A 15,562-nucleotide genomic window follows, 5' to 3' on the forward strand; every position below is an offset into this window, starting at 1 on the left:
ATACTATTAGCAGCAGTTGAAATATAGCAACTTTTAAAAATTAGTAATAATAAGCCACACATGAAGTTTTAACTTACTTATGGAACATCATCAATAAAAAGCCTGTGAACCAAAAACATAGCAATTATAGTTGGTTTACAGACAAAAGTACCGAGCACTTGATCAGTGTAGTTCTAATCAAAAACAAAGGAACAAAATTAAGAAAAAAGATGTACAGATACTCTGAGAGAACTAGACTAGCTTCAGGTCATTCTCTATGCATTCATCACAGTTGAGAAATCTTGATGTGTCTCTTATCAAGTCGTATCCTAAATACAATCTCCAAAGCATACAGCTGTAATGATCCCTATTTGGGTCCTGGGAATGAGAATAAATTAAACCCAGTCTAAGTTGAGATGCGAATTAAACTAGATCAATGGGAAGAATGTGATAAATTGAACTACTTGGTTCATTCACTTCTTTCCAGGTAGTTCCAAAGGTTTTTAACCTTGGGATCAGGAAGACTAAGATTTAAATCTTCTTCATTGACTGGCTGTGTGACAGGCCAGCTTGTTCAACCACTCACTTTCTTCATATGTAAAGTAAAGACAATATTTGAATGCATAAAATGCTTATCATCTTTTTTTTTTTTTTTTTTTGGCGTCTTCTGAGCTCCTTCACCCTAACTTCATCCCAGGGGCAACCAAAAAGATTTAATACAGTATATTCTCTAATATAACAAAATAGCCATAGCTCTCTCCAAATTAGAAAAAGCTAAGATGAATGAAAAGGTGACTTCTTATGTTTTATGGTTGATAAAAGATCAGCTTGCCATAGGAAATGGAGAAAATAAGTTAGAATCTCTGTGTTTCCATAATATTCAATGGGATGAGATTGGGATAGGAACTAATTAATTGACCATCCCTTATGGTTGGGCAGTTATGGCTCACCCCCTCATTGCCAGCCTTACTTTTCCTCTATTAAGACAACTCTTTTGAAGGATTTCATCTGGGTTATATTAAAACATTTGTTTCTCACCAAAAATCACAAAGGAGTAGTAAAAAAACAAACAAACTCATTTTAGAATGGGAAAATGAGACTATCTTCTTTTCAGTGAAAGATGGAAATTTATGTTATTGTGAATACATTGAGTGTGTGGGTGGCTTTCATGGAAAAAAACTCCTGAGATGATACAGTAAATTCAAATCACTTTTAAACTCTATGGGGCTCAGTTTCCTTATCTGTAAAATGAGGAGATTCAACTAGATGCCTCAAGGATGCCTTCTAGCATTAAAGTGCTGATGCTTAATAAATATTTGCTGTGCTGGATTAGATTAGAGCTGAGATTGTCAATGTCATTGGGTCACTTTTTGAGTGTGCACCTAAGAGGCATTTAAGCTTGTCCTAAATTCAAAAATTTAGGGACAGTTCTGCCTCCTCAGATCAATTTAATAACTTCCAATTCCTATGAGCCTATGAAAAAATATGAACCAAGCAACCAGCCAATGAAGACTTTTAGGGATTTAAAAGGTTACTTCCTGGATGATCTTACCAGGTATTCTAAATCAAATTTAAGCTATATTAATGTCATTTTTCATCATTATCTGAAAGTCACAGGATCTTGCACTTAAAATATTTGAATTGAATTAAAAATAATTTTCTCTACTCCAGGCCAATTTTAAAAAAATAACTTCTTGATATTTTTGGGGGGAAACCATCTTATATCTTTCCCTCTCACTGTGGAACCATAGGTGGCACATTGGATACAGTGAGTGCATGACTTAGAGAAAAGAAGCCCTAAGTTCACATCTGGCCTCAGACACTTCTTAGTTGTTTGACCCTGGATAAATCACTTAACTTTTTTCTGTCTCAATTTTCTCATATGTAAAATGGAAATAATAATAATAGTATCTGTCTCCCAAGATTGTTATGAAGATAAGATGATAAGTTCTTTGCAAGCCTTCAAGCACTATATAAAAGCTAGTCATCCCATTCTTCCTTATATAGCAAGTATGTGGCAGTTTATACAAAATCAGACATTTATAGTCTGTATCCTGCTCCTTCTCCTTCTCCACATCTCTGTTAAGAAGAATAGTCTTGAATCAGTTTTAGGATACAAATCTCTATAATCGAACAGTTTTAATTCATTCTTTAATTGGAGTTTGAGAGAAAAAAATATTTCTCTTAAAAAATGGATTTTTTTGGGAGAAAATTATTAGAAACTTTTAAAATCTATTTTTAAAGCATGTTTATTCATCTTAAGTATTATGTGCATTATGTATTTTGAAAGAACAGTGCTTTAAGAAATATTTTGATTATGTATAAATTACATGTGAAAAATCTTCAATATAAAGTTCGTAGAAGTGTCCTTCTGACTTCTTCTACCTTAACCTGCTTTTTTGCAGAATCCATTGTCCCAGAGATCCTGATGCAAGGAAGATAGTTTAGAATCATCTCATTTCAAAATGGCTACATTAATACCTGGGACTCAATGGCATAGATCTATATCATGGGTCATGTTATAGGGACCTTCCAAATGACTAATAGCATTCAAAAACAAACTTTTGAGTTTCTTTTTTAGAAGTTAGAAAATAAATATGCAAATTTTATAGTAAATTAATCTTATTACTTTAAATAGATAAAAGATTCTCAACACACACAAATCAATATTTTAAATATATTAATAATATAGTCATTTCTTATAACAGTGAATATTTTTCAGACACAAATTAAAAACACTTCAAAATTAAATCTTGCATTTTTAAGCAATATTGCTAAGTTAACTCTTACATTTTTAGTTTTCTTTCTTACTATCACATGTATAAAATTGACGGTTAAATTATCCAGACTATGTTGTGAAGACATGGATCAGAATAGTTTCTCCAAATTTACTCCAATCTGTCTTCACAAAAACTTTTCTATATAAAAGTCCCCCAGAACCTTGAAAAAGCATAAAGTTTTACATACATCCTATGTTAAACACTTGGAAGGTAGGGGTAAGTAGGGAACACAGTAGATAGTATTGGATCTGAAATCAGGAAGATCTGAGTTCAAATTTGACCTCAGGCACTAGCAGTGTGATCCTAGTCAAGTCACTTACTCCTGTCTGCCTTAGATTCCTTGTCTTTAAAATGAACTAGAGAAAGAAATGACAACCATTCCATTATCTTTGCAAGAAAACCACAAATGAGGTCACAGAGAATTGAGGTGTCTGAAACAAGTCAACAACAGAATACTGGACATAGATTATGGGAAATGCTCAAATTCATATCATTGAATAGAATCTTGTGCCTTCAATATACCATAAATGATCAGGAACTGATTTTTGAAACTGAAATTTTTGTCTTAATGATAAATGATGGTGAATACACTGAATGGTCTCACCCATGGCCACAGGGAAGAGGAGCTAACAAACACTCCCGACACATAAATCTAACAGGACTTCTGGGCACCCCTGTACTCTTGAAGTACGTAACAAATCCCGCCTTGATGAAAGCTATTCTGAAAGCAACTGCATTTATTATATTGCTTGTGCTGTTTGCTGAGTAGAGCTGAAAAGGAGTTTGTTTTGCCTGGAATGAGCTACTTTATGAATTTTAATTTAGGGTATAATATTAAAAGCTAAACCTGGATTTAAAAAGGGTGTGGGTTTGTTGTTGTTGTTGTTGTTGTTGTTGTTGTTGTTGTTCTAAGCTAAAAGAGTATTTAGTAGAGCATGTGAGATAAAAAAAAAAAATTATTTCAGTTTTTCCCTGGGGGAAAAGATGTGAGCTTCCCTGGTTGTGGAAACCTGCTCAACTTGGTTACCCCTTAAGCAATAGCATGTGCCTTGTTTCGAAAAACTGTGTTTCTGTAACTTCTCCTAACCTTAATCAATCTTCTGCGATGAGATATGTATCTGAGCAGATAAGTTGGGATGGATAACTTTTTCTAAATATTTTTTAAATGACTAAGGAAGGTTTACGGTTCTTGCCTTTGTAAACACTGCAGTGCTTTTACATTCTTTGTTTTCAGAAAGAAAAAGAAAAAAAAAAAACCTGGAAAAGCAGCTTGGCGAGAAGTTGGTTTCCACCCGAAAATAGCCTCAGCTGTGATATATGATGATATTAGGCTTTTGAGTGGATTATTTATATGATTTTATAAGTTGTGCTTTTTTAGTTAAAGTTGTGATCTTTCAAGAGAAATTGTGCTGGACAGAACCCAGAAAACAAATGGGAGGACTGAAAGAGATGAACGAAGTCCCAATGCCATATGTTAAATTCTAGAGCAAGCATGTGCATTTTGCAAAGGAGTTAAGAGTTGTTTTTGAGAAGTACCCAGAGATATGTTTTTAGTTTACATTTTACATTTTGTTAAGTAGATTGCTCTAACTGTACTCTTTGCCTCCAATGTTTTTTGGAATATATGTTCCCCAGTAGAATTTCTGTAACAAAGGATTTTCAATATAATGTTGAAATTATTTTTCTTTATCACTCAAGCAGTGAAGGGGGTGGAGGAACAGTGATTGAAAGCATTACCATGACATAAACAAATGTATTTTCTTATCCCAATCCGGACCATCTCATAGATAAATTAAAATCTTAAACAACAGTGGTGTGGGCACTTTCTGGTAATATGTTAGCTCTTTGAGGACCCTACAATCTCCTTTCCCATATTACTTCATCAGGACTTTTTATCTCACTACACCTATGATAGGCTTATTAGATAGTTAGGATCATTGGTTCCAAAGCTAGAAAGGATCTCCCTCAAGGAATTTTCTGTTCTAGCTCCTGTTCTTGAGAGCTTGACAATAACATTTCAAAGGTGAGGCTATTGTAGGTCAGAAGGGTTGAGTTTCCCAAAGTCACTCAACTGCTAATGGTGAGGGGAAGCTATTGTCCAAAGTGGTGCCTCATTTCTTTCATAGGACATTTGTTTCTCTTCTGTTTTATCAGCAGCTTCTCTATTTTCAAAAAGAAATTTGAAACTTCAACCAGTATAATGATTGCCTCATAGTTCAAAAGGAATTTTATAAAATTAGGAACATAAATGTTTGAAGCACATGTTTTTAAAAAGTTTAGTATTTATAGGAGAAAAAAAAAATTCCCTTGTTTAGAACCACCCTTATGCCCAGGATTTTGTGGGATATGGAAATGAATCTTTTTACATTTGACGACTAGTGTAATGTTATAAGGGGAAAATGTAGCTTTTTAAATTCAGATGTCATTAGTTCATTCTAAAATTAAGTTGATTTTTTTTCATATTTCTGCTATATATTAATAATTTATATTATAAAGTACTAACAGAAAGGTCCTAGATGTCTGTACAGTCCTCTACAAAATTAGGTCCCTAAGGAAATCTTGTAGTTGGAAGAGTATATTACATGTTTGTGATAAGATTTTCTTTCTAAACCAGATAATGTTTAATTTCACAGTGAAGAAAAGATTTCTATGTAGATTTTGTGAAGGTTCTCAAGTTAATTAATATTACCCTACATTTAAAAAATGTAAATGTAGCAGAACATATACTTATTTGAACTTTTAAACAAAAGCCAACAGTAACATCAGTAAGCTTTTAAGTTGAGTTTGGCTTTTGCCCAAGATCTATGACACTGCCTGAAATTATCAATTTGGCATTTTCATATCCATTGATACACTTCAGTGCTGATGTTTCACTTCAAGGTCACATATTGTAAAAAAATCTTATTGAACCATTGTGCATTTTGAGTAATGTACAATAATGTTCTTTTTAGATAGAGGGAAATAGTCCTTAATAGTGTGGGGACACAAGTCAAAAGGAAAAACTATATACATGGTTGCCAGAAAAAGATGGAATAATTGCAGAACAGCTTGGACATACACGTGTAAAGTAGAACAAGCCTTTATGATAATTAGGAAAGGCACTATACCTGTTTCATGGATGGATAGAAGATTTAAATATGCAGTACTGTAAATTGCTTTGTTATGGAAGATTTTAAAAATGAAACAGATAAGAGGGAAAAGCGTAAAAGCAAAGTCTAATATTTAAAAGGCTACGAATATGTAATACCTATCAGTGATATAATTATCTGTATTAGGCATTGGGCACCAATGAAGAAATCTCACTCTACATTAGGATTTTAATTGTTTTTTTTTTAGGTTAGAATTGCAGTTTAAGATAATTGGGGAATAATTCTTTTAGGGTTTTCAAGTCTTTGGAGCTATTGTCTGTTTTCCAGAAAACTCACTTTATGACACTGTAATTCCTAGTTGTAAGTTGGCAGGGACTTTCCTATTACAAATGCAGTCACCTGTGACAATATGACTTCCTTAGCTCAGGCAGCTTGATCTCTGGGCAGGACATAATGGTAGACGACCGAATTGTAGAAAAGTCTGTTGTAAAAGTACAACCACCTCCAGTTTGGAAATAGTGCTTGCAAATCATCTGAACAATGCAGTATCCCTGTTCCCTGCCAAAGAATGACTGTCACTTTTAAAATGTGTCATAGGTAAAAACGGCGACAATTGCTACGGAGCGGAATGGGAAGCCAGAGAACAATGCCATGAACATTAATGCTTCCATTTACGATGAGATTCAGCAGGAAATGAAGCGAGCAAAGGTGTCCCAAGCACTCTTTGCAAAGGTTGCGGCAACCAAAAGCCAGGTAAGAACCTTACTCGAAACCAGGAATCCACAAGTTGGGGTTGGGTTTTTTGGTTTTAAATAAATGATGCCAGTAGGATTACCAGTGTATCATCACCTCTTTTCTCTATGCACTTGAGTCATGACTTGGGTCAACAGTGTACTTTAGTGGAGAACATCATTTCTTATGGGACATTGATTGATATCACTACATCTTTATTTAGAGTGTCTGGATGCTAGGAATACAATATTGAAAATTTGCCTCATGCTTGTTTAATATAATAGAAGGGGTTAGAATGTGTGGCCAGGTGCATTCAATATTAGGTAGAGTGTGTTAGGGGTAAATGACACCTTCTTTCAGATGGGAATAAGGAAGGCTTTGGAAGAATTACATCTGACCTGTTTCTTCAATGAAAAGAGAGGTTCTGGCAGGAGAAAACATGGCTGGATTGTATTCCAGGTGTAAGGGAGGCCCAAGATGAACAAACAGAGGAAGAAAAGAACAGGGTAAAATGGAAGAATAACTAGAGGGTCTAATTTGGCTGGAACACAGTTGTTGTGGTTGTGGTTGTTGTTTGTCCTTCATTCTTGAAGAGGACCATGATATCAGGGAGAGCTGGGTGCCATAGTGTAGGAAAGACAGCAAATCATGTAAAACCTAGTTGTAGCTTGGCAGTCAGATTGTGAAGGACCTTCAGTGTTTCCTTAAGGAGCTTGCGGTTTCCTCAATCAGAAAAAAAGGATCCACTGAAGACCTTGGAGTGGGACTTGAGTATTCAAAAGATCAATTTGGTGGTTTTGTGAAGGATCGATTAGGGTTAAAGGAAGTAGAATTAACAGAAGTTGGCCACTGATTGTATGTGAAAGGAAGAAGAGGAAAGAGTCCAAGATGGCTTAGCGGTCTAAGAGTGAATAGGAAATGGTGGTCCTCTCAGCAGAATGGGGCATGTCCGGAATATGGGCAGTCTTTGGCAGGGAAAATATTTAATTCTGGACATGTAGAAATTAGTTGTTAGTGGGAAATCCAGGTTGCAGATGGAAATATAGCACTATAGCTGTATTAAATGTTAAAATATGGAAATAAGATTTGGGACATCACCTGCATAGAGACCGTCACTGCAGAGTGGGTGAGATCTCCAGGGCAAAGAGTGTAGAGGAAAAAGAAGGTTGAGAATGGACTAGGGACAGGACAATGGAAATAGAATAGGGGGAGGTATAGTGTGCACAGTCTGAAAACAATCAAACAAACGTATTCATTAAGCACTTACTTGGTTCTGGGAATTCTGCTTCGGGATAGAGACAAAAATGAAATAGTCCTTTTCCTTAAGGAGCTTCCATTCTAATGGAGGAGACAGCAGGTGGGTGTGGGTGTGTATATTACCCACACACACACATACATATACACATTTTACATCTAATACATATTTTTATACATACATGAATACATATTATATATACATATATAATTAATACAGAGTAGTTTAGGGAAAGAACATTACACTTACAAATTCTATTTGGTTATGATGAATAAAACATTTTTAAAATTCCCTGCTAGATTCTCTTTACAAGTTTAGAACTGGAAATTTTGTGTTTTGTCAAGGAGAGGTATATTGGGGGGGAAGGGAAGCTCTGAATTATTACTGTTACTTAAATATTCTAACTACCTTGGTTTCCCTCATATAAATATTTAAAATAATAATTCTGATTCTCTTCTTCTAAGTGTAACCTCTCCTTGCTCACTGCTCCCGTTATAAGGAAAGCTGAATTCTTTAACTGCCAAATAAAATTTCACATATATTGGCATTTAGTACATTTTCCTTTTACATAGAAATCTTCCAAATTGTATAGATGTAGAAATATTTTAATTGTGATCAAAGATATATTATAAACTTGTGATAATTGAAATCTGAATGTTTGCAGAAAACATTGTAGTCTATACATTTCATAAAAAATAGCAAGTAAAAAGATGTTGGTTCTCAGTAGTATTGCTATGAATTCTTCACTTTATTTTCATCACAAGTTAAATAATCTGGTTCATATGCTGACAAAACAATTAAAAGAGGATCTAAGAGGCCGAGCAGAATACAGAATTATTTTTCTCTTTTCAACAAAAACATTGAAAAACATTTCTATGAAAGGTGTTATGTTCATTCTGGACTGTAATGTCGGGTTTTAAGGATTGCAAACTTAGAGCCTGATCCAATTCAGTGGGAATCTTTGTACAAGGCTCTGTCTTGGGTTCTGGAGCCTCAAAGATGACAAGTTGCTGAGCCCCTGCACCTCAGTGAGCTTGTCAAGTAGCATAGGAAAGAGACCTGTATGCAAATAACATTCCCTAAAGTTTGAAAACTGTTGTTCTTGATGGCCCTCCCAAGTGCTTTTATTGAGAATCTTTTAGCTGTCTGTTTCTGGTAAAATAGACAATCATGCATTTGGTCTGGGATGTTTCTATACACTTTTTAGCATTTAAAAAATTTTACACTTGCAGCATCACTAGTGGAACTTCATGTAAGCTGCAGTTTAGGAATAGGTTGCTCTTTTTTAAGTTATAGGCTGTAAGGAATACTTAAGGGATATTTTGGAAATGTTATATAAAAATGATTAAACTCAAGCTGTGGACTGTAAAAATTATAGCTTTATAGGCCACATGCCTGCCTACCCTTCAATCACTGTCAAAGTGATAATTTCTACAATAATATGTTTCTTTTATTGTGGGATTCTAAACATCAAGTGCTGTTTAAACATTAAACTGAATTGTTTATGTTAGTGCTGTACTCAGCGTGTCATACATCAGGCCACTGTAATCTCTCATGGAATGTAAAATTCTGTCATGAATCATGGCTTGTATATCGGAAATTACTGTAATTTTGATTGGAAATTACAGGGCTCTTGAAATGTTTCTAATTATGATAGAATGTTAGAGCAGCTTCAAACCTGTGTGCTTCTTCAGATGTCTTTATTTACATGGCAAGACTGTACATTAACGACAAATGTCCTGTTCTCACTTTAGCCCCTTGCCTACCCTGCCAGCATTTTCAGTTTGGATATTTCATTACAGAGTGAGGAGGAGCTCCCATTCAAATATATTTTGATATTTCCTCTCTTGTTGACATGCCATCTTTGGGGTTTAACCTGTATCCTCAAAAATCAACGTTAAAAGTCCTTCTTTCTCAGAGGGCAAACGTATCTCCCAAAGCATTACAAACAAGGAAGCTATTAACTTTTTTAAAATTTTAAATTAAATTATGGAATTTAACCTTGATAAAAATAGTTCCTTTCTGTCTTAAAAAATGTTGAGATCTCCCAATTCTTTATAACTCTGTATCCTATCAGGGTTGGCTTAAGTGATCCCACAGTTCCTTTCATCTTTATATTGTGTCTTGTGGTTGAATTCTCAGCTGCTCCCCCATTCTTTTTATTATTTGTAAGCTACTCTTCTCTTTCTCAGCACCCAGACTGTCCCTACTATAGTCACATGAGGGATATTCCTGGACTTCTTAAACAGCCTAATTTTTTAGTGTCGGCACTGAGGGCTGAGTATTTTCTGCAGTGTGGAAGAAGAGGTCAGCTTTCAAGTATTCTGCCCAACTGATTTCCTTATATCAGGTTGAGGTAAAATTTCACTGGTCCAAATGAGTTCACAAAGTATAAGCAGGGAATAAAATGACATCAGTTTAGATGATGTCTATGTTGAATGATACACAAGATGCTTCCATCACCATTCCCTCCACCAGTAGTCTTTTTTTCTCTTACTCTTTTGAAACTGTTTTTTCTTTCTCTTCTTTGTGACATTCTAAATAACCAAAATTATCGTAAAGCATTAAAGTCTGCCAACATATGGAGAGTAGCGATCCAGGAGAAGAATAAAAATATGGTTCTTTACTCAAGTTTTAACATGTTGAAGATGCATATGAGGGAAAAAATACCTCCAGAGCATTCTAGACTTGCCCATGGTCAGCAGTTTCAATGCTAAGGAAAAAAAAGACACAAAACTTAATTTGGAAAAAACAGATGGTTTTTCATGGAGTAGACTAGTCTAGAGTAGACTAGATTTGGACCAATTTGTGGGGAGAGGAATGGGTATGGAAGTGCAGTGAAGGGGGGTTTACTTCCCTTTATTCTGTTCTCTTGCATCTGACTCCAGTGACTGAGGATTGGTCTCAGTACCTTCATCTTTTGAGTTAATCATTTAAATTTCATGGATCACTCAATAGCTAGAAAGGAGCAATATGAGTCCTTTAACCATGTTATAGGTAAAGAGAAATTAATTACATTGGACTGCTCAAGAAAAGACATAGGAAAGCAACAAAGGAGGTGGTCTTTCCTTTCCAGTTATTAATCCAGCCCCTCAACTCCTTCTAGAATTGATGTTTAGGGGCCAATTCTTTGTAAATGGATCTGGAAGAGTAAAAGTAGCTTGTTCATAGTAAAGATGACTTGCTCATTCATATGTCATCAAAAAGCCTTTTATTCCTGCTAAAATTCAAATTTTCTAGAATTTTAGAAAACTTTGGCAGGTACATTAAACAGTACTGGCACAATTTTTAAATACCTACTAAATTTCAAGAATATAATTTGTACTTAGACAAATCATAAATATGCTTATAGTCTTTGCCCAAATGTATCTGGAGTTGAAAGGGACTTCAGACATTCTCTAATCTAACCTGTCTTACTTTGCAAATGAGGAAACTGAGACCAATAAAAGCTAATCATTTGCCCAACATCCCACAAAATTACATGGGAATACATTTAGAATGATTTATTATTATAGCTTTTCTCTATTATTGTATCTTCTTGATGGAAATGAATGGGTTTTGATTTAGTAGAAATGCCTGAGTAAATATAGAGTAAGGATAGTTTTTGCACTTATTTTGGAAATGTAAGTTACCTAGGTTTAAGTAAAAAAAAAAAAAGAAATCCAAACATATTTTGATTAACTACAATTTTTTATACTCTGAATATTAAAATTAGCAGCAGTTTTTTCCAATTAAATCATATTGGGATTCTGTCAAACATTTAGTAAGATAACACATTCAAATAATTATGAAAGCAGAATCCCCTAATTTTACTGTTTAAAAAAATAGTTGATTTGGGTAATAACCATTAAGGTATCATGGTTCAGTTACCATTCATTGGTTACAGTGTTTTCATATGGGAGCCAGAAATGGAATTTTTTCTTGATGGTGGCAGATGTTGAAATCTAATTTTATTCCACAGCAAACCCCTCGAGAGCTCTGAGACTTAAGGTGTATGTCCAGCACGAACACATTAGTAGTACTATAGGAGGTGCTTTGTATGTTGAAGTGTTACATTGATTTTAATGTTTGAAAAGGTGGGGCTTACCCATTCTGTAGCATGGTTATGAGGCAAAGGGTTCCTGCAGCCTAGAGTTGCGTTGACAGAGTGTTCTGCAAATTGTCGTCATGTATAGACTCGTTTGATGTAAGTTCTTTTTAGACAAAGGACCTCGATTATGAAAAACTTAATCTGACATGATTTCTGCATCATCTTTCCTTGTTTTTACTTTTGGTCCTATATCATTGTAAAAGTTAAACACTGATACCTATAACATTCTTATATTAATATAGCTGAGAATTGTTACCTTCGTGAGAAACGGCTCCACCAAGAGAGAAGAACAGATATTTTTAAGTCACTAGCTTTCCTTTTAAATACTTTCTAAATGGTTTAGCAGCTTGGATTCTGGGCCTTGGGGTAGTAGAAGGTAGGGCTAAGGAGCTCTCACATTTCTCATGATCATAGATGATAAAAATCACTCTGACCTTTAATTTGAGTATAGGAATTCTGATATGGTAATCAGGATGTCTTAAATATAAGTGCCATATGGTATGTCACAAATCAATGGGACTAGAAATAATTTGGAGGGCTGAATATCTGTATCTTATACTGCTGCAAAGCTTAAAATAGCAATTAAAAAAAACCTTTACCAAGCTTTGGAGCTTGCTAAGTAGTACATAGAAATAAAATAAATGGCATAAGTGACATTTTAGCCACAAAATTAATAAGAGATGTCCTTTATTTTGTTGGAATTAAATTTCATTTTTGTAGAAACTCCAGAATGCATCTGGCTCATTGGTGAATATTCATGCTAATTTTGAAATGCTCATTTTAACAAATAGGTTTTTGACAAGATTTCACCTGTATTTTAAGGTATATAACAAGCCCACATGGATTCATGATTTGATTCATGGTTTGTAATACTTGTAGCATTAAGAGGTATCTCCAGCAGGAGGGCTTAGGGTCAGATACCCCAATCTATTCCTCTGGCACTTGACAATCACTCTCAGTACAGTGATCTCACTAGGATACAGAGTACCTAGGAACGTGGGGTGGGGAGCTGGGAGTAAAGGGTGGGGGGAGAGAGAGACAGACAGACAGACAGAGACAGAGAGAGAGAGAGAGAAGAAAAGGAAGAAGGAGAGGAAGGAGGGAGGAGGGGAAAGGGAAAGCAAAAGAGAGAAGGAAGGAGGAGTGAGGAGAAGAAGAGAAAAGGAGAAGAGAGGGAGATGCATACAATAGGAGTAAGTAGAGAGAAGAAAGGGAAAAGGAAGAAGTGGAGAGGGAGAGAGAAGAAATGAGGGAAAGAAGAAAAAGCAAGAGAGAGAAGGGGAAGAGGAAGAAAGAGAGGGAAAGAGGGGAAGGAGAAGAAATAGAAGAGAAAAAGGGAAGAAGAAGAGTGGGAGATGCATACAATAGGAGTAAGTGGAGAGAAGAAAGGGAAAAGGAAGAAGGGGAGAGGGAAAGAGAAGAAAGGAGGGAAAGAAGAAAAAGCAAGAGAGAGAAGGGGAAGAGGAAGAAAGAGAGGGAAAGAGGGAAAGGAGAAGAAATAGAAGAGAAAAAGGGAAGGAGAAGAGTGGGAGATGCATACAATAGGAGTAAGTGGAGAGAAGAAAGGGAAAAGGAAGAAGGGGAGAGGGAGAGAGAAGAAAGGAGGGAAAGAAGAAAAAGCAAGAGAGGGAAGGGGAAGAGGAAGAAAGAGAGAGTAAGGAGAAGAAATGGAAGAGAAAAAGGGAAGGAGGAGGGAGGAGAGGAAGATACATATAATGACTTGGACCAATTTACTTCTGGGAAGAGCTGTAAGGTATCATGGGAGAAGGAAAAGAAATCAGGCCAATTGAGTAGCTCTACCATAAAGACTGTACTGGTACTTCTAGTTGTCTCATAATAGTCTGCATTTCTGGCCCTTTTACCTCTGAATGAACATAACTAATCTGAGATTCCTCACTTATAGATGACCTAAATGGATTCTTCGTGAATAGGCAGGTTGCCCTATTTTACAATTAAAGCTCATTGGCAATAATAAGGCAAATACTTAAAATACATATAGTTTAGATCCATTTTTGAGAGACAAATGTTGTTAAGATATTTTAGTCATGTCTGCTTCTTTGTGATCCCGGTTGGCATTTTCTCGGCAGAGATACTGAAGTGGTTTGCCATTTCTTTCTCCAGCTCATTTTACAGATGAGGAAAACTGAGACAAATAGGTTAAATGACTTACCCAGGATCATACATTTAATTTGTGGCTGAGCCTGAATTTGAACCCAGGAAGAGGAGTGTTTCTGAGTCCAAGCCTGGCACTCTTTACACTGTGCCACTTAGCTGATCCATTGAGAGATCAGTATGTCACATTTTCCAGTACACTAATTGACCTTTGTGATATCAGTTGAATGAAGAAAAAGGTCAACTGGAATTATTGGCTCTTGATTAATGTTATTATGCAGAGATGGTTTAGGTGGGACATAAGATCTAATAAGCATCATTGCATCCAGAAACTGATTTATTTTTGCATCCCCAGTGACTAGCACAGTGGCTCATTATATCATAGGCAGTTACCGTTTGCTTATTGTTTGGCTAGTCAGGACAGGTAAATTTGTTGTGTTTCAATTTGTTCATTTTTTTTAGATTAAAGGTCCAAAAAGTAAAGAACAATAATAACAGCATCTATGTAGGTTTGCAGAGCACTTTACATATGCTGTCTCATTTAATCCTCAGAACCTTCTAAAAGTCTATATTCTTATCATCCCCATTTGACAGATGATGAAACTGAGGCTGAGAAAAGAGATTAAGTGATTTACTCAGGGTCATGCAGCTAGTAAAAGTCTGAGATAGGATTTGAATCTTTTTGACTTCAAAGTCAATAATCTAGCTAGTCTACCACCCAGCTCTCTGTAATTAGTGATAAACTCAAAGTTCAATAAACACAGGTTTAGAAAATGGAGGATTTCCATTTTTGGAGGAAAAAATATGGAGATTATAGCATTCAGACACACCCTATGACAAAAAAAAAAAAAAAAAAAAAAAACTACACATATTCTGGCAAAGGTTGGTTTGTGCCTGTGAATTTTTGGCTGCCTCATGGCTATTTCTGAAAAAACTGCAATTTCTGGTTGGTCTAAATTTAAAATTAGTTAATGAGAAATAACTCTGATATGGTTTTCCTTTTATCATAGAATACTTTTATCTTGACAAATATGGATATCACTAAGATCAACCTAAGAAATTAATTGTGAGAAACATTTTTATCTCCCTTTTTAATTTTAGTATTCCTCTTAAAATTCTTCAAGATATTTATTACTTTTAAAAATATTTTGTATTGAAGTTAGCTTAGTTTGTTAGTCTAGCCAGACCTTTGGATCTAGCCTTTTTCCATCAGAGAAGCACATTTGATTCTGTGATTGTTTTCTCTTCTTTAGAGTAATTGAATCAAGCTTATAGCAACCATCTCTCCTTTCTCTCTCTCTTTCTCTCTCTCTCTCTCTCTCCATCTTTCTTCCTCCCTTCTCCCCCTTCTCTGTTTTAGGTAAAGCATTCTCTTATTCTGTAGCATACATCTCTAGTGAAAATTCCCTTTGACATTTTCTAACGATTGGAAACAGAGCTTTAAATGGGGAAATTGGGCAAGGAGGAAATCGCACATTTCTGAATCTGTGAATCTGTGAGCATTAGGCCAGCTTTTTAAGGGAGA

The 15,562-nt window shown here is 35.3% G+C and overlaps 1 protein-coding gene across 8 annotated transcripts in view; it reads left to right on the forward strand.

Annotated features, from left to right (window-relative positions):
- SATB1 (SATB homeobox 1) overlaps positions 1–15,562 on the forward strand; it is a 117,318-nt gene that overhangs the window by 72,162 nt on the left and 29,594 nt on the right. For all 8 annotated transcript variants that reach the window (XM_051963062.1, XM_051963060.1, XM_051963059.1 and 5 more), the window contains exon 9: positions 6,446–6,601. In XM_051963062.1, coding sequence (XP_051819022.1) covers positions 6,446–6,601 — 156 coding nt within the window. The remainder of the gene's footprint in view (positions 1–6,445; positions 6,602–15,562) is intronic.

Source organism: Antechinus flavipes, chromosome 5 (genome assembly GCF_016432865.1).
Source record: "Antechinus flavipes isolate AdamAnt ecotype Samford, QLD, Australia chromosome 5, AdamAnt_v2, whole genome shotgun sequence".
In the NCBI taxonomy this organism is placed as follows: domain Eukaryota; kingdom Metazoa; phylum Chordata; class Mammalia; order Dasyuromorphia; family Dasyuridae; genus Antechinus; species Antechinus flavipes.